The sequence below is a fragment of the Pseudophryne corroboree genome, chromosome 7 (assembly GCF_028390025.1).
Source record: "Pseudophryne corroboree isolate aPseCor3 chromosome 7, aPseCor3.hap2, whole genome shotgun sequence".
Lineage (NCBI taxonomy): Eukaryota > Metazoa > Chordata > Amphibia > Anura > Myobatrachidae > Pseudophryne > Pseudophryne corroboree.
The window spans coordinates 340860236-340887652 of record NC_086450.1 but is presented as its reverse complement, the minus strand read 5'-3'; the positions used below and the strand labels follow the sequence as shown (position 1 = coordinate 340887652).

Below are 27417 nucleotides of genomic sequence, written 5' to 3'. Positions count from 1 at the left end.
GACTCCGTAAGGACCATGGGGATTATACCAAAGCTTCCAAACGGGCGGGAGAGTGCGGATGACTCTGCAGCACCGAATTGAGCAAACAGGAGGTCCTCCTCAGTCAGGGTATCAAACTTACAGAACTTTGCAAAGGTATTTGACCCCGACCAAGTAGCAGCTCGGCACCGCTGTAGTGCCGAGACCCCTCGGGCAGCCGCCCAAGAAGAGCCCACCTTCCTAGTGGAATGGGCCTAAACCGATTCAGGTAACGGCAATCCTGCCGTAGAATGCGCCAGCTGAATCGTGTTACAGATCCAGCGAGCAATAGTCTGCTTTGAAGCAGGGCTGCCAACCTTGTTGGCTGTATACAGGACAAACAGTGCTTCTGTTTTGCAGATCCTAGCCGTTCTGGCCACGTAAATTTTCAAAGCCCTGACCACATCAAGGGACTCGGAATCCTCCAAGTCACGCGCTACGTAGCCTCAGGCACGACAATAGGTTGGTTCATATGAAAGGATGAGACCACCTTTGGCAGGAATTGAGGACGGGTCCGCAATTTCGCTCTATCCATATGGACAATCAGATAGGGCTTTTAGTGATAAAAGCCTCCAATTCCGAAACTCGCCTAGCCGAAGCGAAGGCTAACAACATGACCACCTTCCAGGTGAAATATTTCAACACCACTGACTTAAGTGATTCAAACCAATGAGACTTAAGGAACCGTAACACCACGTTAAGATCCCAAGGAGCCACCGGCGGTACAAAAGGAGGTTAAAAATGCAGTACTCCCTACACAAACGTTTGTACTTCAGGAAGAGAAGCCAAATCTTTTTGGAAGAAAATGGATAAGGCCGAAATTTGAACCTTTATCGATCCTAATTTTAGGCCCAAGTTCCTTCCAGTTTGAAGGAAGTGAAGCAGACGGCCCAAAAGGAATTCCTCCGTAGGAGCATTCCTGGCCTCACATCAGGAAACATATTTTCGCCATATTCGGTGATAATGTTTCAATGTCACTTCCTTCCTAGCCTTAATTAGGGTAGGAATGACCTCCTCCGTAATACCCATTTCCGCTAGAATCCTGCTTTGAACCGCCATGCCGTCAAACGCAGCCGCGGTAAGTCTGGGAACAGACAGGGCCCCTGCTGCAGCATGTCCTGTATTAGACGAAGAGGCCACGGATTCTCTGTGAGCATTTCCTGCAGATCTGGATACCAGGTCCTCCGTGTCCAATCTGGAACAGTGAGAATTGGTCTCACTCCTCTTTTTCTTATTATCCTCAACACCATGGGTATGAGAGGAAGAGAAGTAAACACAGAAACTGACCGGAACACCCACGGTGTCACTAGGGCGTCCACAGCTTACTGCCTGAGGGTCTCCTGACCTGGCGCAATAATTCTGCGGCTTTGTGTTGAGGCGGGACGCCATCATGTCTATCAGTGGCAGTCTCCACTGAATTGCAATCTGTGCTAAGACTTCCTGATGAAGTCCCCACTCTCCAGGGCGTAGGTCGTGTCCGCTGAGGAAGTCTGCTTCCCAGTCGTCCACTCCCGGAATAAACACTGCTGACAGTGCGCTTACATGATTCTCCGCCCAGCAAAGAATTCTGGTGGCTTCCGCCATCGCCACTCTGCTCCTTGTGCCGCCTTGGCGGTTTACATGAGCTACTGCGGTGACGTTGTCCGACTGGATCAGAACCGGTTGGTCGCGAAGTAAGGTCTCCGCCTGACGTAGGGCGTTGTATATGGCCCTTAGTTCCAAGAAGAGAAGACAAGTCTCTTGACTTGACCAAAGGCCTTGGACATTTTATTTTTACCTGTGTGACTGCTCCCCAACCTCGGAGGCTCACGTCCGTGGTCACCAGGATCCAGTCCTGAATGCCGAACCTGCGGCCCTATAGAAGGTGAGCATCTTGCAGCCACCACAGGAGAGATACCCTGGCCCTGGGGGAGAGGGTGATCAACTGATGAATCTGTAGATGTGACCCGGACCACTTGTCCAGTAGGTCCCATTTGAAAGACCTTGCATGAAACCTGCCGAAGGAAATGATTTTCCCCGGACTCGGGTGCAGCGATGCCGACACCTGTCTTGGTTTCAAAAAGTTCCTGACCAGAGTCATGAGTTCCTGGGCCTTCTCTATCTGAAGGTAAACCCCTTTCTGGTCCGTATCCAGAATCATACCCAAGAAGGGCAGACTAGTCATAGGAACCAACTGTGACTTCCGGATATTGAGAAACTAGCAGTGTTGCTGTGACACCTTCAGCGAAAGTGACACGCTGTTCAACAACTGCTCTTTTGATCTCACCTCATAGGAGATCGTCCAAGTATGGGATAACTGTGACTCCTTGTTTGCGTAGGAGCACCATCATTTCTGCCAATTACCCTGAAATTGGTAATGACAATACTGTACCGCAATTGTCAGGTACACATGATGGGGTGGATAAATGGGAACATAAAGGTATGCAGCCTTTATGTCTAGATATACCATCAAATCCCCCCTTTCCAGGCTGGCCATGAATGCTCTGAGCGATTCCACTTTAATTTTGAACCTTTTCTAGTATAGGTTCAGAGGTTTTAATTTTAAATAGGTCTGACCGAACCATACGTATTCGGAACTACAGCCAAGGTTGAGTAATAGCCCCTTCCTTGTTGCAGGAGGAGAACCTTGAGCACCACCTGTTGGAGATACAATGTGTGAATTGTATTTAATATAACTCCCCTTCTAGGGAGAAGTCGGTAGGTCCGATAAGGAAAAACCGGCGAGGAGGCACCTTTCGAATTCCTTTGTAACCCTGAGAACAATTTTTATTGCCCCGGGATCCACCTGTGAGTGAACTCAGATGTGGCTGAAGAGTCGAAGACGTGCTCCCCCTGGGACGGACTCCCTTAGCGGAGCTCCCGCATCCTGCGGTGGATGTAGTAGAGGCAGGGGAGTACTTCTGTTCCTGGGAACTAGCTGTGCCCTGTGCCCTACCTCTGGTAAGAAAGGACGCTCCTCATACTTTTTTGTTATTCTGCGACCGAAAGGACTGCATTTGATAATGTCGTGCTTTCTTAGTCTGTGAGGGAATATAAGGCAAAAGATCAGAATTACCAGCTATAGCTGTGGAGACCAGATCCGAGAGCCCTTCTCCACACAATTCCTCAGCCTTGTGAGGCAAACCCTCCATATGCCTCTTTTAGTCGGCATCACCTGTCCATTGCATGTTCCACAGGACAAGTCTAGCAGAAATCGACATAGCGTTGACTCTAGAACCCAGTAGACTAACGTCTCTTTGGGCATGTCTTATATATATATATAAGCCAACATCTTTTACATATAAATATATATATATATATATATATATATACTAGGGACAATAATATGTCATCCTTACCTAGGGTTTCAACATCCGCTGATAAGGTATCTGACTACGCTGCTACAGCGCTATAAACCCATGCCGACACAATCGCCGGTCTGAGCAGTGTACAAGAATGCGTGTAAATGGACTTCAAAGTACTTTTATTGCATGGTATCTGCAGGATCCCTGAGGATTGTTAAGTCAGCGCTACCTTTTTGGTTAAACGTGTCAATGTCTTGTACACCCTAGGGGAAAATTCCCATCGTATCCTGGCCCCATTAGGGAAAGGATACTCCCTGAGAATTCTTTTTGGGAAGCTGCAGCTTCTTGTCTGGAGATTCCCGCTCTTTTTCTTCATGAGAGGAGGGAAATTTACCTCAGCTTTCTTCCCCTTAAACATGTGTACCCTCGTGTCAGGGACAGATGAGTCATCAGTGATATGCAAAACATCTTTTATTACAATAATCATATATTGAATACTTTTCTGCCAGTCTTGGCTGTACTTTGCATTAACGTAGTCGACACTGGAGTCAGACTCCGTGTCGATGTCTATTATTTTGGATAGTGAGCGTTGTGAGACTCTGAAGGTCTCTGTGACATAGGGGCAGACATGGGTAGATTCCCTGTCTGTTCTCTAATCTTTTGTAATAAGTTCATCTTAGCACTTAATTTCACATATCCAATCAGGTGTCGGCGATGTCGACGGAGACACCACGCACCCACACAGATTTGCTCCATCTCTTCCTTAGGAAAGCCTTTTACCGCAGACATGTCGACACACACGTACCGACACACTCCACACACACAGGGAATCTCTTATCTGAAGACAGGTTCCCCCCAGGCCCTTTGGAGAGACAGAGAGAGAGAATGCCAGCACACACCCCAGCGCTATATAACCCAGGAAAAAACACAGAATGTTTACCCAGTAGCGCTGCTGTAATGTATAATCGCCAAATATGTGCCCCCCCTCTACTTTAAAACCCTCTTCACCGTGTGTCAAGCAGGGGAGAGTCCGGGGAGCTTCCTCTAAGCGATGCTGTGGAGAGAAAATGGCGCTGGTGAGTGCTGAGGGAGAAGCCCCGCCCCCTCGGCGGCGGGCTTCTGTCCCGCTCAAACTTACTAAAATATGGCGGGGGGCTCTTTTATATACATGTACAGTGCCCACCTGTACATGTATATATACTTTTTGCATAAGAGAGGTGTTATATTGCTGCCCAGGGCGCCCCCCCCCCCTGCGCCCTGCACCCTTACAGTGACCGGAGTATGTGAGGTGTATGGGAGCAATGACGCACAGCTGCGGTGCTGTGCGTTACCTCAGTGAAGCTCTGAAGGCTTCTACCGCCTGAGACGTCTTCTGACTTTGTTTCTTCTGGCTCTGTGAGGAGAACGGCGGCGCGGCTCTGGGGGTGGACACCCAGTAAGAACCTGTGTTCACCCCCTCTGGAGCTAATGGTGTCCAGTAGCCGAGGAAGCAGAGCCTATCTTAGACAAGAAGGTCTGCCCCTCTCTCCTCAGTCCCTCGATGCAGGGAGCCTGTTGCCAGCAGTGCTCCCTGTAAAAATGTAAAAAAAATCCAAACAAAAATGCTTTCTAGGCAGAGAACTCAGGGAGCTCCCTGCAGTGCACCCATCTCGCTCTGGGCACAGTGTAAAACTGAGGTCTGGAGGAGGGGCATAGAGGGAGGAGCCAGTGCACACCCAGAATCCAAAGCTTTCTTAAAGTGCCCTATCTCCTGCGGAGCCCGTCTATCCCCATGGTCCCTTACGGAGTCCCAGCATCCTCAAGGACGTTAGAGAAATCCCCATATTCCCTGTAGTGTTACAGCAAGCATTTACACTATTGAAAAATGAATTAAGCTTACATTATTACAAGTTACCTCATGCGGTAGCAATCTAAAAAAAGAGGAAAGTTCCCCATCTACTAAGCAAAAATAAAACAACCCAAAAACATTACAACAAATTGCTAAATAACATTTTAGATCAGCACAGTCATAAAATGCAGTTAAGTACAAAGATAATTTGTTCCACACAACTATCTCAGCCTGTAATGAAGCATTTTTGTGCAGTTACTCTTGAGATAATGACTTTTTATTTCTTTGACTACAAATGGAAATATTTTATTGTTTTTTCAGTCGTGGATACAGGTTTATTTATACATATTTACTTGCATTATATTAAACATATTAAAAATACACTTTTCCCTGACTATTCCCTTAGTTACTTTAGCTCAGTTAAAGTAAAAAATAAATAAAAATCCCTAAAATGGTTGTGACTAGGTACACCATATTGTAGTGTTTCCGAAACCTCGGTCCTCAAGGCAGACTAACAGTACAGGTTTTAAGGAAATCCATGGTTGAGCACAGATGGTTCAATCAAAATAACTTATCTAATAATTAAGTTGCATGTCCTCAAGTATGGCTATCCTTGAAACCTGGACTGTTAGGGTGCCTTGAGGGCAGAGGTTGGTAAACACTGCAGCAGTGGTTCCCAAACACAGTCCTCAGGGCATCCTAACGGTCCAGGTTTTAGGTATATCCAGAACAGATGGTTAAATCAAATTGATTGAGGTACAAATTAAGTCACCTGTGGCCTAGCATGAACAAACTTAAAACCTGGACTGTTGGAGTGCCTTGAGAACTGTGTTTGAGAACCTCTGCTATATGATATAACTATAAACCGTTGGTTCCCAAACTCGTACCTCAAAGCACCCCAACAGTCCAGGTTTTAGGGATATCCTTGCTTGTGCACAGATGGCATAATCAAACTGACTGAGGTGCTAATTAAGTCACCTGTGCCTAATCATGGATATCCTTAAAACCTGGACTGTTACCGTGTCTTGAGGACCGCCTTTGGGAACAACTGCTATAAGCTCAATATGGCAGTGGTTCCCAACCTCAGTCCTCAAGGCACCCTAACAGTCCAGGTTTCAAGGATAGCCATACTTAAGCACAGGTAACTTAATTAGTAGATCAGTTATTTTGATTGAACCATCTTTGCTCCAGCATGGATATCCTTAAGACCTGGGCTGTTAGTGTGCCTTGAGTACCGAGGTTTCGGAAACACTGCAATATCGTATGCCTAGTCACAACCATTTAAAAGGGATTCTATTTTACTTTATTTAAATAACTGAGCTAGTAACTTAGGGAATAGTCAGGGAAAAGTGTATTTTTAATATGTTTAATTTAATGCAAGTAAATATGTATAAATATGGTATGACAAAAAAAAATAAAAAATGAAATATTTCCATTTGTAGTCAAAGAAATAAAAACATTGCACTAAAATGTGAACACTGGTTGAATCTATGCTTATTCCAAAATGCAAATAGTTTCTTAGCCAATTATTTTTTTTTAAATTGTCTTTCCGCAGGACAAACAAATGCATCTAAAAATGAGAACTTTACAAACACATTCATGTCCACAGAAAAAGTGTGAGATCACTCCAAATCAGGATATTGTGCCTCAACTTATTATTAACTTATGATCATATCTCATATATTTATAAGAGAAGTGTAATGTAACTTAGGCATTCACTTGTGACACAGCCATCCTTCAGCTGATGTCATTACAATACTCTGAGAACGATCTTGTAAGCGCAGGCATCCTGAGAATCTGGTCTATGTACCACTTTCAGGCCTTCTCCTTTATGGCCACACTAAATGATAGCACACATGCCAATAAGATCTATGTTTGCACTCCAGGTCTAAAAGGGGCTCACACCAGTAAACAACATAATAAACTTGGCATGTAAAACTAAAATTATCTTGGAAATCGGATCCATGGTAAAGGGATATCAATCAGATATTGTACACAAGCCATGGCTAACTTCCTGACTCTACATGGGGGTTATATCATTCAAACAATAGAGTCCAAACTTCAAAGATATAGCGTGTAAAAAATATCCACACAACATTGTACATTGCGAACTATAATGCCAAGGACTGAGCTTCCTAGCTGCTGCGATCGGGCATTCCGAATGATGTCATTAGCTAAGCCGGCATACCAAGAGTAACAACCACATAGTAAACGTAAGCTGTATTTCTGAATGTTTGTGCAGGTGCATATTATTGAAGAAAAAAGAAAAAACTTCCAGCATGTAACGTAGTACCATACTATTACTAAAAGATATTGCTTGCAAGTTCACCAAACAAAGGGCAAGTGGCCTTCAACTGTTGGAGATTGCATTCCACAGCGCTATACAGGAATTAATATTTAGTGAAATCGAAATACCATCAATGAAATTCAGATTTGTAACAAATACAGTGTAAATATTTGCATATATACTCATTACATTGTCAGACCACCTTTTCACGTATCACCCCTTATCTACAGTCAAAAGACAACGCTGTTTATATGTTTATTTAGTATTATCCAACAGAGAAGAATAGGGGAGGGTGATCATTAAGACAGCAATGTCAGTTCCTATTTTTAATACATATCTCTTTTATATTGTGCCAACTTTGACCTAGCACTGTACACTGATAGGGCTATACCAAAAATATCCAGCTTTGGTTGTACTTTGTTTCCCATAATGCACTGCCAGTGTAGTTCACTACTAGTCATGGGCAGTATGTGCTAGATTACATGTTCCACTAGAGGTCTGTTGATTTGGGGATGTGCTTGCAGCTTCATGAATTTAGCTTAAACAGTTCTACATATTTTAAAACTATTTTATATACAGGTTGAGTATCCCTTATCCAAAATGCTTGGGACCAGAGGTATTTTGGATAGCGGATTTTTCCGTATTTTGGAATAATTGCATACCATAATGAGATATCATGGTGATGGGACCTAAATCTAAACACAGAATGCATTTATGTTACATATACACCTTATACACACAGCCTGAAAGTAATTTTAGCCAATATTTTTTATAACTTTGTGCATTAAACAAAGTGTCTACATTCACACAATTCATTTATGTTTCATATACACCTTATACACACAGCCTGAAGGTCATTTAATACAATATTATTAATAACTTTGTGTATTAAACAAAGTTTGTTTACATTGAGCCATCAAAAAACAAAGGTTTCACTATCTCCCTCTCACTCAAAAAAGTCCGTATTTCGGAATATTCCGTATTTCGGAATATTTGGATATGGGATACTCAACCTGTAATAGGTATTAGTCTATAAATGCTTCTTGTCCTATTTTTGATGAGTCTCCATTTGAAAAGGTGTGTGTATTGTAGATAATGATGTTACTGCTTGAAGCCACAAAATGCACTGAACCTCACAAGCATCAGGAAATACAGAGTGCTATATATCATATGTTATATTACATCTCTACATATGTTTTTACATGTGAATGGATGACAACTTCATTTTCCTAAGATCACTCACAAGTACTCCACTGCACGCACTAGGTTTGGGTTTAGAGGCTCTGCCTTCTACAGTCACATTAAACACATGATTATAATTATCTAGTTGCCTGAAAAAGTGACATCTGGTCCTTAAATAGGGATATAGGCATTTTGATGACGATCACAATTTCAACAGTCAAAAGGAGGACGCCATGTCATAATATCGATATAGTTAAAATGCAGACATTCAATAAGTCGCCAACTGAAAAACGTCACCATAGTAAAAATGTGGACAATAGAAAATAGAGTTAGGTTCAAAATTGGGTGTTGACATTTTGTACCTGTTGCAATATTGTACATCTTAACATTTTGTCAGAGTTGATATTTTGAAAGCCATCATTGTGCTTGTTGACATTCTGAGTATGTTGACATATTGTACCAGTCGACAGTATGGTGATGACATAAAGACTGTTCACAGTGATTGTCGATAAAATATACTGAACCCATTTAAATATCACAACTGTCTAATAGATTCATTCTCAAGCAACTAACAAAAACATCCATCTCAGCAGACATTGGACAAGCCGTGAAAACTTGACTGCAAACATATGAAAAGAATGAATGTTTGTAAAGAAAGAGTTACAATTTTCTATTTTTCCACGACATATGCTAACAGTTAGACTTACTGGAAAGTCCATGTAAAAATACCTATATATGTAAAAGAAAAAATACTATAAGCCATCATCTTTTCAGGGGGCTTTAAAATAGATTTAAACATAGCAGCTAGGTTCTAACCCATGAGTAATCTGGAATAAAATTAATAATTTCTTATTTTTTGCGCTAGTGAATAGCAGATACCTTGCCTTTCCAGGCAAAAATCTTAGCTTGAAACAACTTACTGAAATACTGTATACAAATATTCAGGTTATATGTTATCAATATTTGAAAAAAGTCTATTGTTAAGGATCAGCATAATTATTTGGTTTTTTTTTTTCCAGATTCATTGTCCCTTGCAATCTCTGTTGTAACCTTCAATTATAAAGGACAGGATCATTCTTAGTTTACCAACCTCATATCTGAAAAATCAAGAATTGTCTGTCTTTAAAACTTCTATTAAGTTTTTTTGCTTGACAATATTATTATTATTAATACAATGTATTTATAGTTATTGTTTATTTACTAGGCTTGACTATACAACTGTATAATTGTATTAGATACTCACACAATATATTATAGATCATCATTTATTTATAGACCACCACAGATTCTATAGCATTGGACAATCACCATACATCTAAAATATACAGTAGTAATGATCACAACAAACACATGAATGCTACACCCGTTAACCGAAATATTCCGAAAACCGGAATATTTCAGTCCTGTAGTGACGTTATGACGCGGCCGGCGTCATGACGTCACTGGAGTCTGCGGCCAATCACAGACAGGTGTGGGAGTGGCTTTGCAGCCATTCCCTCACCGCCGCTGACTCCCAGTACCCGCCGCTGACCCCTCGGACTCCCCCACTGATGCGCCAGATCTCCGGGACCCCTCACCGTCGTGCTGGGCTCACGGCAGTCCTCCTGCCGACTCGCTGGACCCCCGAAACCCATACAGATAACAGGTAATCTGTTATCCGGAAAAATCCCATATCCGGAATGCTCCTGGTCCCGAGCATTCCGGATATGGGATACTCAACCTGTAATGGCTACTGAACTGATGCATAATATTAGAGAAGTGGTACTGTGCAGCTCATCTATAGTAAAGAATTTAGATAAATATATTTGAACAATCCCAATAATTATACTTGCCCCATACAATACAAGTAATCCAACACCCCCTACCACCCCCCCAAACACACACACACCCACCCCTTCCCCATTATCTGAAGACAGATTGGATTTCAGATCTGCTCATTCAGTCATTCCATATCTCTTCAATGTCATTATCCACTGAAAAGAACTGGATGACTGGAATCCTCAAGTGCTGTGAGTAGAAGTGTGATCCAGCTTCCCAACTCTGGAGGTGGGGAATTTATTTTAAGTGGAGACAACACCTTTAAAACCATGAATATTTCCAAAAGCAAAAAAGTTTCCAAGGACAAATGTTAAAATCTGGTTGTGTGAAATGATGTATAATGGCAGTAAAGCATCTTTTTTCATAATGATCAACTTCACAGTATGCATTAAGGATAACTGAAAAGGAATAATTAAAATGCAAGTAAATTGTATTATAATCATGTCCATGGGTCACATCATGTTAAGAGGGGGTAATACTCTATTTCCACTAATTCCCTTTAATATTCAAACACATGACATTGATGCAGCTAATACAAATTATTCCCAGATACTGTATTCCAGTTTTGCCAAATACAACATAACTCAGTTCAGTGTTGATAACATCACAGTACTTAACACGATAATACTGAAAATGATGCCATTTTTATAAGTGTGTGCATATATCGAATAGTGAACCGCAAACTCTTTAGAGAAGTTATATCAGACCTTTTTGGGATAGGCAGAATTGCAATCATACATAAACTACACAGTTATAATGAGTTCCAAAATAAACCACATTTTTAAAAGACACAATTCTATTCTTATATACTTCTTTGTTATGCTGCCATATCAATTTATGACTTCTTATACAAATATAGAAATGAACAAACAAGACTTAACCTCATAAACGTAAGGTAAGAAATTGCTAGAATCACATTATTTTATGATAAAATAAAAAGGCTTCACAATTTTTATACTGGGAAATCAGGGACCCCTTCTCCTAGTTTCTGTAGAAATATTGCAATCGTAGATCCTCTCAAAGGAAACAGAATAACTGTAATACAAATCCACTCACAAGACAACATCTGTCAGATGCTATTGGAAAATTGCACTCTTAGAAAAGTGCCCTGTGGTTAATGGTATAGACTGAAGCTGCTACAGACACTCTCAACACATTTTGATGGTTGAAACGTCCTTTTTGGTCACATGAATTATAAAAACAAGCCAATGTTATTCAATAGCATATCATGCTGTTGTTTTCCCAAACCAGCTAAGGGATACCGAATATTGGCTGTTATAAACGGATATGGCTGTCCATTCTGACATGTACCGTTTACTGTGTAACCCCCCCCCCCCCCCCCCAAATGAGTTTTTGTTAATCAAATTATCCACTCCATAACATTGATGGACATTGTAAACTGCATATGTTGGGATATTTCACCAGAAAATAGTTGCATGTACTCAAAGCAGATTTTTATAGAATAAATACAACATAATATACTTTTAAAACACAACTGCCACAAATTAGACCAAACATGTCAAAATAAAAAGATATATATTTCAATTAAGTTATAATTTCTCAATTAACAACCACTTCAGTAATCACAAACACATCACAGTAAAACTAGACAGAGTCTTGTAACCGGACAATAGCATGTAGAAGCTCCCTAGTAAAAGCAGACCGTTCATTACAGTACTTCACGCTAAAGTTACCCCATAGGCAGCAGCTTGCCATGAAAATAGGTTTATTGCATCCCTCCCAAGCTGCTTACTACGATAGAAAACAGAAGCTGACCCAGCAGTAGAATGGGAACGGTTACATTTAGTAAGGTTCAACACCTCAACTAGGACTAGTTCTAGCAATGAAACCAATGGATCTATCTGAGATATCACAAATCAACAGGTACAATACTCCAGCGAGCATTGCTATGCATAATACATAAAAAAGTCATTCATTTTAACACAACAGTTCATGATACAAAAAAAAGCGTGGTCATATTAAAAAAACACTGTCATAAAGTGGGTTGAAAACAAATGCTGGTTGAAATGCCAACAGCAGGTAAGTACACCTAAATGTCACATTATATAGGAACCCCCAATATTTTACTCATTCCCACCCCCTAGGCATTCCTGGTGTCACAGAGAAGTAGAAATGGCTGAGGGAGCCTCTCTGCTGCATCACAGCCTCGGTGCTTAGATTGTCACTTTATCATGCTACAACAAGCCAGGGGATGTCAGCCACAAATCTCAGCAGCACATCAGACTGGGGAGTCACAGGAGATGCGTGTGTGTGCAGAAATTACACACATACTGTATGAGCTATATTCATATATATTATTTATTTCTTTACATTAGAATTAGATCCTACACAGGCCACGCATGATGCCTGCTTGGCACCCCCAGCACAGACACACTGACCCCGGCAAATGGCAGGATCCATTCCTCACTCTCCCTGCCTCAGCTAGCTATTTGAACTCAGCCAAGTGGCAGTGATGCCCATTTTCCCCATGACTATGAGCACATCCCAGTAACGGCATGCCATGGGTGGCACAGGGACAGCTCAGCCTCTCTGCCCGCCTGGGATAGGACTATGAGCTTAACACAGGGACATATGTACAGTGACTGCAATTATACAGCCACTCGGAAAAGTTTGCAGCCACTTGGGCATCCTGAGCGAGCAGCAAGATGCTCCCTGCCACCAGCGCCCCCGGGCATCTGCAATGCTGCCAGCCCATCAGGAGGCTCCGCCAGCATCACCTTGCTGCGAGCTGCCAGCATGAAGCTCAGTGCCCGGTATCAGCAGCAGCACATAGTTCCCATTCCCCTATCTGATGCTGGTACATGTCAGGGCACTGTGTACCAGCAGCACCCAGGGTACCATGCCAGCAGCACCTACCAGAGCCTGGTTGCTGGGCGCTGCGGCTCCTCTGCGCTGCTGATGCTGCTGCCCCAGCCGGGAGTCATCCTTGTCGCTCTGGCTGCCCCGGTCCCTCTTCTCCCGGCTGCCGCCGCCGCCTCCTCCTCCTCCTCCCCGCTGCTCGTCCTCCGAGTCCAGGCTGCTGAAATTCCACACGATGAGGGTCTGGATGAGCAGCACGGTGAGAGCCGCCGCGATCGCCGAGCGGGAGCGCCTGGCCAGCCTGCGAGGGCACGAAGCCGCCACCATCTTCCCCAGCCCGGCGGAGACACGGAGTCCTGCTCAGCAGCAGCCACTCTCTCTCCCTCTCTCTCCGCCTCACACGGGCGGCAGGAGGCGAGACGTCAGCAGGAGTAGGAGGGGAGCTGGGAGCGCCATGATGATGGTGGCAGCGGTGTGTGGCTGCAGGCGGGCGGGGAGCCCCCTCCTCTGCTGCTGCTGCTGCTGCTGCGGGGGGACGACTGTGGTGGTGGGGCCTCAGGGAGGAGAAGGGGCTTTCCTGCCAGAGACCCTCTATACCAGGCCAGCAGCCATAGCCTGACATAGGTGGCACAGTGTTACCTGGGGGGAGGGGGTGCAGCTCCTTTCACGCATCATCTTAGCTTTACTTATTTTTGGTCCAGACACAAGTATCAGTTCCATTATTTTCTGTCATAACCAGATCGCTGGCAAGGGAAGAAATGACGGGTTCATTCACCATTTCCAGTGCTTTCTGCCTACCTTCCTGTTTGTTGGTTGCACTTTTGCAATTACAGTATATCCAAGTAAAATACAGTAATGGGGAGTAACTAGCAGGTGTACGTTTTACCTGTGCAGACTCTGTACACTAACAGCTGGGTGTCACTGTAGTAGCTCTAGCCATTAGACTGAAGGCTGTTAGTTAATTAGCTCTATTACTAAGTAGATATTGCTTGCAGTATAATAAAAATATTATTGGCCATTGATGCTGAGGAAGTAAAGTAACGGAAAAAGCTCCACAGTGAAACAGTAATAAGTTCTCAAAGCTTTTTTGTCACTCTAGAGGTCAGATATACTAATGACATAAATAGAACTTTAAAATGCATCCAGCACTTGCAAAAGCCTGAACGTATCACAGTGGAAGGTATGCAGTCATCATGTCAATATTTACTATATCGACATTTATGATGTTGGTATGGTTAAAATGTCAACAACTAACATGACATCTGGAAAATGTCTATATGGACAAAATGACAAATTATGACATGTCAGCATGGTAAAAATGTTGACATTAGGTTTAGGCATACCGCAAAACTAAATTTTGACCATGTTAACACTTCATCAGTGTCGACATGATGTATGTTGACATTTTCTGTGTTGGCATTATGACCATGTTGACATTATTAACACGGCCTCTGCCAATTTAATATACCAAACCACAGGGGCATGCTACTTTGTGCTCTGCTGGTGAAACCATACATTTATTTTTAAATGCCATTTAATACATTAATGGAAATGACCAAAGAACCTCAAAATTGGGATTTTTATATACTATGCAGGACATGTACTAAGCAGTGATAAAAGAGGAGAAGTGAGCCAGTGGAGAAGTTGCCCATGGCAACCAATCAGCACTGACGTAACATTTCTAATGTGCATACTATACAATTGTATGGAGCAGCTGATTGGTTGCCATGGGAAATTTCTCCACTGGCTCACTTCACCACGTTTATCACTGCTTCGTACATGTCCCTCTATGGGTGGTATCCAGTTATCTGTGGTAAATTACTGCTGCTAATTATCTCATTAATTGGATAGCCCCGATGCCGGCACTTATGGGTGATTATGCTTCACCGGCCTCAGGCAGAGGAAGCATAATCTGCGATAAACTTGTTTTTTTTTACCCGTTAACACCCACTAAAACACATAGGTCCACAAGTTTTTCTTGCATACTATGGCTGGTATCTAATTACCCCTGATCCGTTCTCAACCAAAAAAAACCCAAAAACAGATATCGTAATCATTATCACGGTATCCTATTACAGGCTGTTTTCATCGGACAAAAACGGACCCGCGATCCTGATGCACCCAAAGCGTAATCTCTGATAAGTGCCGGCATCAGGAGGAGCAGCGCACTGTATCGAGGCTAATAGGATTTCCATATAGCAAGTCTACCATTTTCAGTCACTCTGTGGATGAGGCAGAATGTGTATGACTCTAGTTAGCACAGCACATATCATGATTCTGCTGTACAGGCACATAGAATGAATGCACACAATTGCAGACCAGCAGTATTGCACATGTACTCCTGTTAGGAAGCTTATCTTTTACACCTGCTACAGAACATGTGACAATACATGCTGTTGATGATAACTTGGTCTGAAACAATTGCTTATTGACCTTCATTCAGGTGTGATCGCTAGGGTGACTCATGTCACAAATTACCGATGTTGGGTACTTTGCACATGCGCAGGACTCAATCTGCACGTGTGTGAACGGGTCCTGCGGCTTCTCAAGCAACCCGACATCACACTGTCAATGATTGACAGCCTGATGCCATTTCAGGAACAGGGAGGGGGCGGTAACAGCCTCCATATGTGAAAATGGAGGCATGCCGCCATTTAGGGGGAGGGAAGAGGTCAGGAATCTCAATGCTTTGATGGAGATTTTCTGGCCTCTGCGATGGATGGCTTGAGCAGCATCATGGGTGCCAAAAGCCCAGGGCCATAACCAGGTGTGGGTCAGTGGTGCCTGGCACACAGCGCAGATGCGCTGGAGGCGCAGGACCACCGGCAACACCCGCCCGGCCGCTCTGCAGCCGCCACACTGTGGGGTCCGACCCACGTCCCACCACCATCACCGCCGGTGTCGAGACTTGATGAGCAGCAACCACAGAGGACCACTGTGAGGAAGAATGCTGCACAAGTCACTGCCTGACTGCGCGGGGAGGACTGGGAGATGCCACTGGAGAGGAGCTGCAGCAGTGCTGAACTGGAGGAGCTGCCAGGGGACCAAGACTTCGCGGAATACCCCCTATCCTGAGGAGGAGAAGCAAAGGAGCAGTGCTGGCCAGACAGGGGCAGCACAGGCACAGCAGAGGATGCCTACCAGAGGTAAAGACCCGAGAAGGACCCCTACCGACACCAGGGAAGACCACGCTGACACAGACTGCCGGAGAAGAGAGAAGACACCAGCAGCGGAGCCAAGGATGAGCCCGGGCAGTGAGTGGACATCGCAGGCGGACCCCAGCAGCCCGGTGCTGAAGGCCGAAGGAGCTGGATCGGAGGTAGCAGAAGAGACGCAGCGAGGGGTAAGACACAGTGTACCCACTGCAAGCCCTTCCGTTGCCACACTCTGCCCCTGACTGCGCTATAGTAAGGGGGAGAGGGGGGAGACTACTGTGTGCAGTGCGTATAAGCGGATACCTGGTGCAGTACGTATAAGGGGCTACCTGGTGCAGTGCATATAAGGAGCTACCTGGTGCAGTGCGTATAAGAGGCTACCTGGTTCAGTGCGTATAAGAGGCTACCTGGTGCAGTTCATATAAGAGGCTACCTGGTGCAGTGTGTATAAGGGGCTACCTGGTGCAGTGCGTATAAGAGGCTACTTGGTGCAGTGCATATAAGAGGCTACCTGTTGCAGTACGTATAAGGGTCTACCTGGTGCAGTGTGTATAAGGGTGCTACCTGGTGCAGTGTGTATAAGGGTGCTACCTGGTGCAGGTGGACTCTGCTGCCTAATGTGTAAAAATTGGACTCTGCCTGCTTAATGTGAAAAAAAGGGGTGCTCTGCCTGCCTTATGTGTAAAAAAGGAGGCTAGGTTGCTGTAATGTGTAAAAAAGGGGGACTCTTGCTGTAATATGTAAAAAAGGGGGACTCTTGCTGTAATGTGTGGAAAAAGGGGACTTCCTGCCATAAAGTGTCAAAAGGGGACTCTGCCTGCTTAACATGTAAGAAAGGGGACTCTGCTGCTGTAATGTGTAAAAAAAAAAAAGGGGGTGACTTTGCCTGCCTAATGTGTATAAAAAGAAGGTCTCTGCCTGCCTAATATGTAAAAAAAGGGGGTGCTTTGCTGCCGTAATATGTAAAAATGGGGACTCTACCTGTTGTACTGTGTAAAAGGGGGACTCTGCCTGCCGTACTGTGTAAAAGGGAGCTCTACCTGCCTAATGTGTAAAAGGGGGACTCTACTTGCTGTTCTGTGTAAAAGGGGGACTCTACCTGCCATACTGTGTAAAAGTGGGCTGTAACTGCTGTATTGTGTAAAAGGGGGCTCTACCTGCTGTACTATGTAAAAGGAAGCTCTGCCTGCCGCAATGTGTAAGATGGAGCTCTGTGGCCACGCCACTTCCCAATGAAGCCATGCCCCTATATTTTGATGCGCGCCTACAGCGCACACTGGCCCTTTTTACTATATGGGGGGCGTCAATGCTGTTTCTTGCACACAGCGCTAAAATGTCTAGTTATGGCACTGCATAAGCCACCCGATGGTGGGTGCCTGATCCAATGCTGCATCCTAGGACGCAGCTTGGATCACTATTGTAGCAGGAGCAGTCTGCTTGTGATAGACGCCTCCTGCTACATCACCATCCAGCAGTGAGGCTGCAGTGATAGCACATCCAACCGCACCTGAATGACCCTCATAAGGGTGCATGCATCTTGACGTGTACAAATCTATCTTTGGCATACACTATTTTTGCATGCAATTTAAAAAAAACAACATATGGCTCATAATGACTTAGAACACTTCAGGTTTGTCTCATCTGTTGCTCTGCTCAGTAGTACACAGCCTTTGAAATATAATAATGTCAAATAGCGGTTTCCAGGACACCCTCAGTGATACAACAGCTTCTACATTAATAGAGAATTGATATTAATATTGCAATACAAAACGTTAACAAGCTGTGTTCTAAACACAATGCACGGTGACCCCAATAAGAGCACATGATTGTTGTATGTGCAAATGTGTGATTCACTAATAGAAATTCTTCCACTTTTTTCTGCATACTGTACGTCTGCACAGATGAAATGTTCATTAGAAAAGGAAAACGATGGCTATAAATTCTTTCCATACTATTTCAAATACATTTTTTTAACTAGTGAATTTGAATTTGAGAGGATGATTGAGAACCACTAGTAATAAGAAACAATGCATTTAGTGGTGCAAATAGCTGCTATTGGTTTTAAAGAGCACAAATCCTAAGCACAAGCAACTATTTATAATAGAGCTAACATTGGAAAATCTATCTGCAAAAGTCCTATTAACAGATTTTAGTAGATTTCAAACAAGGTTGTAATAGATATAGGAGAATTAATACAATTTCACAATACAGATGGTCAGTATGCTGATAGTAGGGGAGTGCATGGAGTCTTTCAGAGCCCAATATGACTGATAACAGAAAACAGTAACTTACAATCAACTGAATAATAAGTCTTCATACATGTAAAAGTATCAGTTTAAATTGTAATATGGGAATATTATGTAAATGTGTGTGACCTACATGCATCTAACTAGCTTCTAGTTTACACGTACTAACTTCCTACTTTGTGAAGAACTTTGAAACCTGTCATCCTGTATACACTTTAGAATGTAAGCTCTCACGAGCAGGGCCCTCTTCCCTCATGTGCTTTTCCTTCTCTTACGTAAACCATCTTCTACTCCATACTCCCTTCGACGGCACCAAATCCCTCAGTTTTCTGCCACCCTGATACCCATTTCAGTGTTATCTGTTGATGCAGCTATGTTTATATATCCTGTACTTGTCCTAAATTATCTTGAACTGTAAAGTCACTCTTATCTTTGTTTTGTTTTGTTTATTTGTTATGTACTTTGTAATTCGGTGCTACAGATCCACTGTGGCGACATATAAATAAAGGATAATAATAATAATAATAATACTACAGCATGGGGGGGGGGGGGGGGGAGTAATCTTGGGAGTTTCCTCTCTCTGTAGGTCTGATGTAAATTTAATTACCGGTATTTAGACACCTACAGACAGTGCTGGGATTAAGCCTATGCAGGAGGGTGCAATGCTACAGTGCCTGGAAGTGAATGGGAACAGAAAATGCCATGTTTGGGGCATCATTGCGTATGAACCTGACCTCATACACATAATCCTCCCCCACATTTTGCTGTGGGGCTTGACAATGTTGCATGCTACTCCTGCCGGGAGTTGTCAGTGGACAGATATTCCTTGTCATCTAAAGGGTGTAGATTGTGGTTATATTTGAACAATTAATATCTGAGCTATTAAAAAGTAATATGAAAAGTTAAGGTTGAGTTATCCTCTAATGAAAAAGAGAAGCAACTTTCACTCTCAGTGAAGCATTTAGGATTAATCTAGGATAATAAAAATAAAATCAGTTAGATGTCTCATTTTAGTTGGAAATTACAGTCAGGACCCAAATAGTTGTGTGAGAGCAGGGGCGGATTTAGGGGTGAGGATGCCCATAGGCACAACAGTAACAGCTGCCCCCCCCCCCATCCCTTCCCCCCCGGCTGCCTAATTTGAATGTTTTTATTGATTGGTTATAAGCCCTCTTTTGATGATAGCCAATTTAATAATAGTCACTGACTATGACATTTTAATTCTGTATACATATTTATTAACCACTTAACTGACACATTTTTCCCCAAAATCCGCTCAGAAATTGTTTTTTTTTTTTTTAACAAGGGTGAAGAACATGTATTTAACCGAGTTGGGGTTAGGTGACCAGCAGTCAATATCCCGGTGGTCAGCATACCGATACTGGGATCCCGGCTGCCTGAATGCTAGCAGGGGGGCCAGCGCAAGGAAGCCCCTTGAATGCTCGCTGCGCTCGCCACAGGTTCTATTCCCACTCTATGGGTGTCATAGACACCCACGAGTGGAAATAGCCCTGGGCCCCCTGCCGGAATTCAGGTCGGGGTTTGGGGCGGTTCATTTACACTTCCCCTACTGCTGCTGCTATTGTCTGCAGATGCCGGGTTGGGGGTTCTGCCATGCTAACCGATCAGTAGTGATTGGCAGCACAGCAAACACTGATAGAGGCAAAGGGACCTCTGAGAGCTGCAGCTGCAGGAAGTTTCTCTTCCCTGCAGTTGCACACGCTATTTATCTGACTGGTCGCATCCTGTGTGACCAGGTCAGATAAAGCACTTGCTGGTGTTGTCGCAATTGATGCGACCATGCCAGGCAAGTGGTTAAATAGGACAGCTTACAGGGGCAGTATGTGCATGTCCTGCCCATTTCCATTCCATTCAAGATGGCATATGGTACAGTACAGTGCAAATATTTTACAGTTACTGACACTTTTAAGGCTGACAGTAACAACACAAGCATCCAGGTACCGCCCCTAGGCATGTGCCTCACGTGCCTAATGGGAAATTCCCCACTGTGTGAGAGTAAATAATCCTAGCATGTCTAACCCATGTATTGCTTTACACTGCGTTGCCACTTATAAGTCCACCTGTACATTCTGTAGCTGGAGTGTAATGGTACTTTCCATTTTATTGGGCATGACACTTCTGGTGTAGGATGGATTTCTCCAACATACCAAAATCAATATTATTTTAGCAAAAGGTGAAAAGACCATATACTTCAAACCTGTCTGGCTCCCGGCTGTATGAAAACCTGTGAAATGAGCTCAGTACAAGCTATGAATTATTGCAGCTGCTGCTAACAATGTAGCCAGAATTTTATCCACACCTCTGCTGTAACATAGGGGGTAATTCAGACCTGATCACTGCTGTGCGTTTTCACACAGTGGGCGATCAGATCTGAACTGCACATGCATATACACCGCAATGTGCAGGCGTGATGGACCGCAGCAACGGGGATCGCCGGTCAGCAACGGGATGGTGCGATAAAACCGATTGCACGGGCGTTCGCAAGGTGATTGATAGGAGGAGGCCGTTTGTGTGTGGCAACTGACCGTTTCCAGGGAATGTCCGGACAAAGGCAGGCGTGTCAAAGCGTTTGAAGGGAGGGTGTCTGACGTCAGCTCCGGCCCTGATCAGCAAGAAGCAAACGCAGCGGCTGAGTAAGTCCTGGGCTGAGCAGAGACTGCACAAAATCAGTTTGTGCAGCTCTGCTACACATAGGATTGCACACTTGCACAGCGAATTCACCCTCCCCCTGTAGGCGGCCACTATCTGATTGCAGGGCTGCAAAAAACGCAGCCCAGCTATCAGATCTGAATTACCCCCTAAATGCCTTTCTTTGCTAATTGTCATTTGGTAATGAATTGCAATAATCAATTTATCAGTGTTCAAAATGAATTGCTAAAATATGGTGTTTCGTGAGCTAGCCAATACTGTAAAGATTGGAGTAGAGTATAAAATAGGACTTTGCTTCAAAGAAACAAGGATGAAAGACTTTCATATTGCAACACATATACAGAGCAGCACACATCTAGAGACTTTGGGGTTAATTCAGACCTGATCGTAGCAGCAAATTTGTTAGCAGTTGGGCAAAACAATGGGGGCCATTCTGACCTGATCGCATGATAGATTTTTTCGCTGCGCTATGATCAGGTCAGACCTGCGCATGCATATTATTATTATTACCAGTTATTTATATAGCGCACACTTATTCCGCAGCGCTTTACAGAGACGCATTGTACGGGTGCAAAGCGGATCGCTGCTGTGCGATGGGTTTTATGAAGAATCCATTCGCACAGCCGATCGCAAGGAGATTGACATGAAGAAGGCGTTTGTGGGTGTCAACTGACCGTTTTCTGGGAGTGTTTGGAGAAGCAGGTGTGTCCAAGCTTTTGCAGGGCGGGTGTCTGATGTCAGTTCCGGGCAGGGCCGGTGCAAGGTTTTTCGGCACCCTAGGCAAAACATATGCTGCTGCAACCCCCCCCCCCCTGCCGCCCCCTTTGCTCCTCCCCTTCCCCCCAAAAAAACCCACACAGCCTTTAAAAATTATATTTTAAAAAGGCACCATGTGTGACATTTTGCGGGGACCCCCAGACAGGCTACAATGTGTCTGGACAACGTAGGATAGATTACTCCTGAGTGCAGCCGAACTGAAGATTTATACATTCAATGACATGCAGTATATATATATATATATATATATATATATATATATATATATATAAAAATAATATAATATATAATATATATATATATACATATATATATATATATATATAATACATATATATATATACATACATACATACATACATACACACACACACACACCAGTAGAGGAATGGAGCACTGACAAGGAGTCCCAGTAAAGCAAAGATTTTTGCCCATAAAAATGTATAGTAGGGACCAATCTGAGGCCACTACAGTGCAGGCTGCAGAAGACAGGGAACAGCAGCAGGGGAGCCGCCCGCAGTCTGATCCGCAGTGTAGCACCAGTCCCTCACTTAGTACTACATAATCATCCCTGCAGCACGCCCCGAATGCAGTGTGTGTCCTTGTGGTACGGGAATATGTCGGCCCGGAGACGAGCAGAAGAAATGTAACAATAGCCGGCAGCATGCTGCTTACTCTATGTGCATAGAGTAGAGCCGCTGCCGATGGGTTACACTCACACTGACTGCGCTGCAGGGATGCCGCGGCCGCCCATCTGTTATCAGCCGCCCACCAGCGCTGTCAGTGTGAGTGTAACCCATCGGCAGCGGCTCTAATACTCTATGCACATAGAGTAAGCAGCATGCTGCCGGCTATTGTTACATTTCTTCTGCTCCTCTCCGCGCCGACATATTCCCGCACCACAAGGACACACACTGCATATGGGGCGTGCTGCCAGCTAGTGGTACGTACAGTTCTTCTGCTCCTCTCCGCGTCTCCGGTAACGCTCGAAATATTCCTCCTCTTAAAGAAGAGGAGGAGCTGAGCAAGAGTAAGCGTGACCTGCCGCCCTCCAGTGGCCACCGCCCATAGGCAGCTGCCTAAAGCTGCCTAGTGGTGGCGCCGGCTCTGGTTCCGGGACCTGACAGGCTGAAGTGATCACAGCTGCTGAGTAAGTAAGTTCTGGGTGACTCAGAAACTGCACAAAACTTTTTTTGTAGTGCCCAGCTGTACATGCATGCGATCACATACTTGCAAAGCAAAAATACACTCCCCTTTAGGTGGCGACTATCTGATCGCAGCGCTGCAAAAAATAGCTCTTGAGCGATCAGGTCTGAATTAGGCCCAATGTGCAGTGCAGGGGGACAGATATAACATGTGCAGAGAGAGTTAGCTTTGGGTGGGTTATTTTGTTTCTGTGCAGAGTAAATACTGGCTGCTTTATTTTTACACTGGAATTTAGATTTCAGTTTGAACACACCCCACCCAAATCTAATTCTTTCTGCACATGTTATATCTGCCTCCCCTGCAGTGCACATGGTTTTGCCCAACTGCTAACAAATTTGCTGCTACGATCAGGTCTGAATTACCCGCTTACACACTTCTGCTTCAGCAGCATATGAGCCTGGTTTACTACTAGTCATCATCATCAAAGTGTACTTATTTATAGGTGGTCTTCAGTATGCCGACTGACGGGATCCCGACAGCCGGCATACCGACACTTATTCTCCCTTGTGGGGGTCCACGACCCCCCTGGAGGGAGAATAAAATAGCGTGGCGCGCGTAGCGCGCCACCGTGCCCGTAGCGTGGCGAGCGCAGCAAGCCCGCAAGGGGCTCATTTGCGCTCGCCACACTGTCGGTAAGCCGGTGGTCGGGCTCCCGGCGCCGGTATGCTGGTCGCCGGGAGTCCGACCGCCGGCATATCATACTGAACCCCTTATTTATACATTAGGTTATTTATAGGGAGCACACATATTCTGCAGAGCTTTCCAGAAAATATTTAGTCATCACACAGCTCAGCTACTCCTGAGCTACTCACACGCCACACTCTGTGGCCACTTCTCCTTCTAAAACTTGTCCATCCAATCACAGAGAAAAGCAGAAATCTCCATTTCAAGCATCTACAGGAAGAAACCATCTCAGCACATGTCTGAATAAGAGGGATTTATATCCAGCCTTCTAAAGAGGACATGTAGAGAAAATGTCCATTCTACAGAAAGTACTACATAAGTGATAGCTAAACTGATTGGTTGCTATAGGAAACTCCTCCACTTCCAATTAAAAGGTTTAGTGTCCCCTGCCCCCAGGCCCCCCCAAGCCTGGAATGAACATTGGGTAAATGTATAACCCATCGTTATGGGGGAGAAGCGGTATCAGCTCGTTATGTGCGCTATACCTCTTCTCCCCATGTATGAAGGCATTGGTGACAGGGCCGCTATATACGATTTCGACAGCTGCATCGGTGGCGATGCCCATAGACCACACCAGGGACAGAGGTGTCCCTGGCTGTGGCGGGTGGCGGCTGCGGAGTGCGCTGGGGATTTCATGTGAGTAGCGAGATCCCGCGCAGGCATCTGCAGCCGAATGGGACAGGGAGACACAGCGCTTCAGCACTCAGCTGAAGTGCTTAGCGCTCAGGGGACATTGCCGGAGGCTCCCCCGCTTCAGCAGACAAGAGGGTTAGTACATCTTGTCAATGTCCCTTCCTGTTTCACCTTGGTAATGAGACGAAGCAGGACGTGGATCGTCCCCATGTCCAGCAAACAGGAGTTCCCCGCTGTACCTGAAGCTGGGACCTAGATTACTCCACATGGTGCTGACGTTGCTCCAGGCAAAACAAGCGCACGGCAAACGCCATCCATTGGGCCTTAGTTAGCTTCAATTGCAAAATTGCAGATCGGCCGATTATCGTCCGCCTGCGCATGCTCTGCAAATTCATTGCGCATGCGCATTCTGCAATTTGCGATTCTGCTTCGATCGCATCTTGATGGAATGTGATCACAGCTTGATTGACAAGTGGCGGGCATTCACATGGTATTTCCAGGGCGTGCTTCTGGCGGTATCCGGTTGATAGACAGTGTCTAGTTAGACAGTCAATAGTTAGACAGACATTAGGTCGACAGGGTCAAAAGCACGACATGAAAAAGTAGACAGTACAAAAGGTAGACAGGTCAAAAGGTCAACAGGGTCAAATGGTCGACATGGAAATGATTGAAATAAAAAGATAGACAAATGTTTTTTAAAAATTTTACATATTTTTCATACCTTCTCTATCCATGTCGGAATAGAGTTGGTTATAAAACTTGTGGCGAGCACAGCGAGCCACCGAGCCCTAAGCGTGGCGAGCGAAGCGAGCCAAGCGAAGGTATGCCTTTCTACAATTGGGGGTCCCAGATGACAAAACTATCCACACAAACCACATAAATGCAAAAAACATGGTTCTACCGTTTTTATGTTGACCATTTTCATGTCAACCTTTTGACCCTGTCGACCTTTTGTACTGTCTACCTTTTTCATGTCGACCTTTTGACCATGTCGACCCTTTGACCCTGTCAACCTAATGCCTGTCTAACATATGGTGTCTATCTATTGACTGTCTAACTAGACACTGTCTATCTATTATACCACACCCGCTTCTGGCATCAGCTGCGATTGCTGTGATTAAAAACATGGCACCTGGTGCGATTGCATTCTCATTATTCTGAGTAGCCCTGGGTCAACCGCAACTGTCTATAGTTTTAAGTTTTTGCGATGTGGCACAGAATTGCGAATGCATCTGTGGGCGCTTGTTTTGTGCTGGTCGACCTTTTGAACATGCTGGGTGTCTCTTGCTGTGCGACTCTATACAGGTGCAGATATGCTGCAATCGCAGAACTGCAACTGAAGCTGAATGAGGTTCATAGATGGACAGTCCTCCATCAAAGCTGTGCCGACTCTCAGCTTCAGATAATGGTGGTCATTCCGAGTTGATCGCATGTAGCAACTTTTTGCTGCTCGTGCGATCAACTGGACGCCGCTTATGGGATAGTGTATTTTAGCATAGCAGGGCTGCGATCGCTTGTGCAGCCCTGCTATGCTAAAAAAGTTTCCTGCAAAACAAGACCAGGGTCAGACCTACTTACCCTGTGCGACGGATCCAGCGACTAAGGTCCCTGGATTGACGTCAGACATCCACCCTCCCAACGCCTGGACACGCCTGCGTTCGGATCTCCACGCCCGTAAAATTGTGAGTAGACACCCCGGAACTCCTCCTCACTGTCAATCTTCTTGCGATCGCGCTAGCAATCACTTTCTTCTTTTTTTCTATCCGCGCATGCGCAGCTCCGACCCGTTCGCACTGCAGCAAAGAACTGCTGTGTGCGAATAGGTTGGAATGACCCCCAATGTAGGGAGATGGGAGTTCCAGGTGCTCTTATTTACTGTACTGTACATAAAATAGCAGTTTCACTAAAGGTGTTCTCCCTGAATTAATATGCAGTTTTGTTTGTTAAATATCCACCGGTATCTTAACTTTGAATTGCAATTCCACACATATTTGTAAAATTCTGCACACATAGGGGTATATTTACTAAAATTCGTATTTTCCTGACTGAGGTTAAAGTTCAATCACGAATGACATCGAAAGTGTAAAGTTGCAACTTTTTTAATTTATTACGACTAATTTACTAAGCTGTCGTATTCTGCATTTTCGTATTTACCGATGTCGATGTCATTCGATTTTTTTTGCAGTGTTTTACGTGAGTGACTTGTAAAACACTGCCGACTTTAAAACAATGAATCTCGGCTGGATCTAAGAGATCCGTGCTGGGCTTCATTGTGCACCTTTATTAAAATAGAAATCATTGTTAAAATAAAATAAAAAATGCGTGGGGTCCCCCCTCCTAAGCAAAACCAGCCTCGAGCTCTTTGAGCCGGTCCTGGTTGAAAAAATATGGGGGAAAAAATGTCAGGGGTTCCCCCATATTTAAACAACCAGCACCAGGCTCTGCGCCTGGTCCTGGTTCCAAAAATACAGGGGACAAAAAGCGTAGGGGTCCCCCGTATTTCTGAAACCAGCACCGGGCTCCACTAGCCAGATACATAATGCCACAGCCGGGGGACACTTTTATATAGGTCCCTGCGGCCCTGGCATTACATACCCAACTAGTCACCCCTGGCCGGGGTACCCTGGAGGAGTGGGGACCCCTTCAATCAAGCGGTCCCCCCCTCCAGCCACCCAAGGGCCAGGGGTGAAGCCCGAGGTTGTCCCCCCCATCCAAGGGCTGCGGATGGGGGCTGATAGCCTTTTTGTCAGAAAATGAATATTGTTTTTAGTAGCAGTACTACAAGTCCCAGCAAGCCTCCCCCGCAAGC

At 44.7% G+C, this 27417-nt stretch overlaps 1 protein-coding gene across 2 annotated transcripts in view; it reads right to left on the bottom strand.

Moving 5' to 3' along the window:
* The window catches only part of XYLT1 (xylosyltransferase 1), a 585745-nt gene that overhangs the window by 472232 nt on the left and 86096 nt on the right, over positions 1–27417 (bottom strand). The window contains exon 1 of one of the 2 annotated variants that reach the window (XM_063934387.1): positions 13295–13761. The exons of the other annotated variant lie outside the window; for it this stretch is intronic. Within the exon in view, the coding sequence (XP_063790457.1) occupies positions 13295–13564 (270 nt within the window). The 5' untranslated portion in view covers positions 13565–13761. Of the gene's footprint in view, positions 1–13294; positions 13762–27417 lie in introns of those variants that run through there. 2 annotated transcript variants of the gene reach the window in all.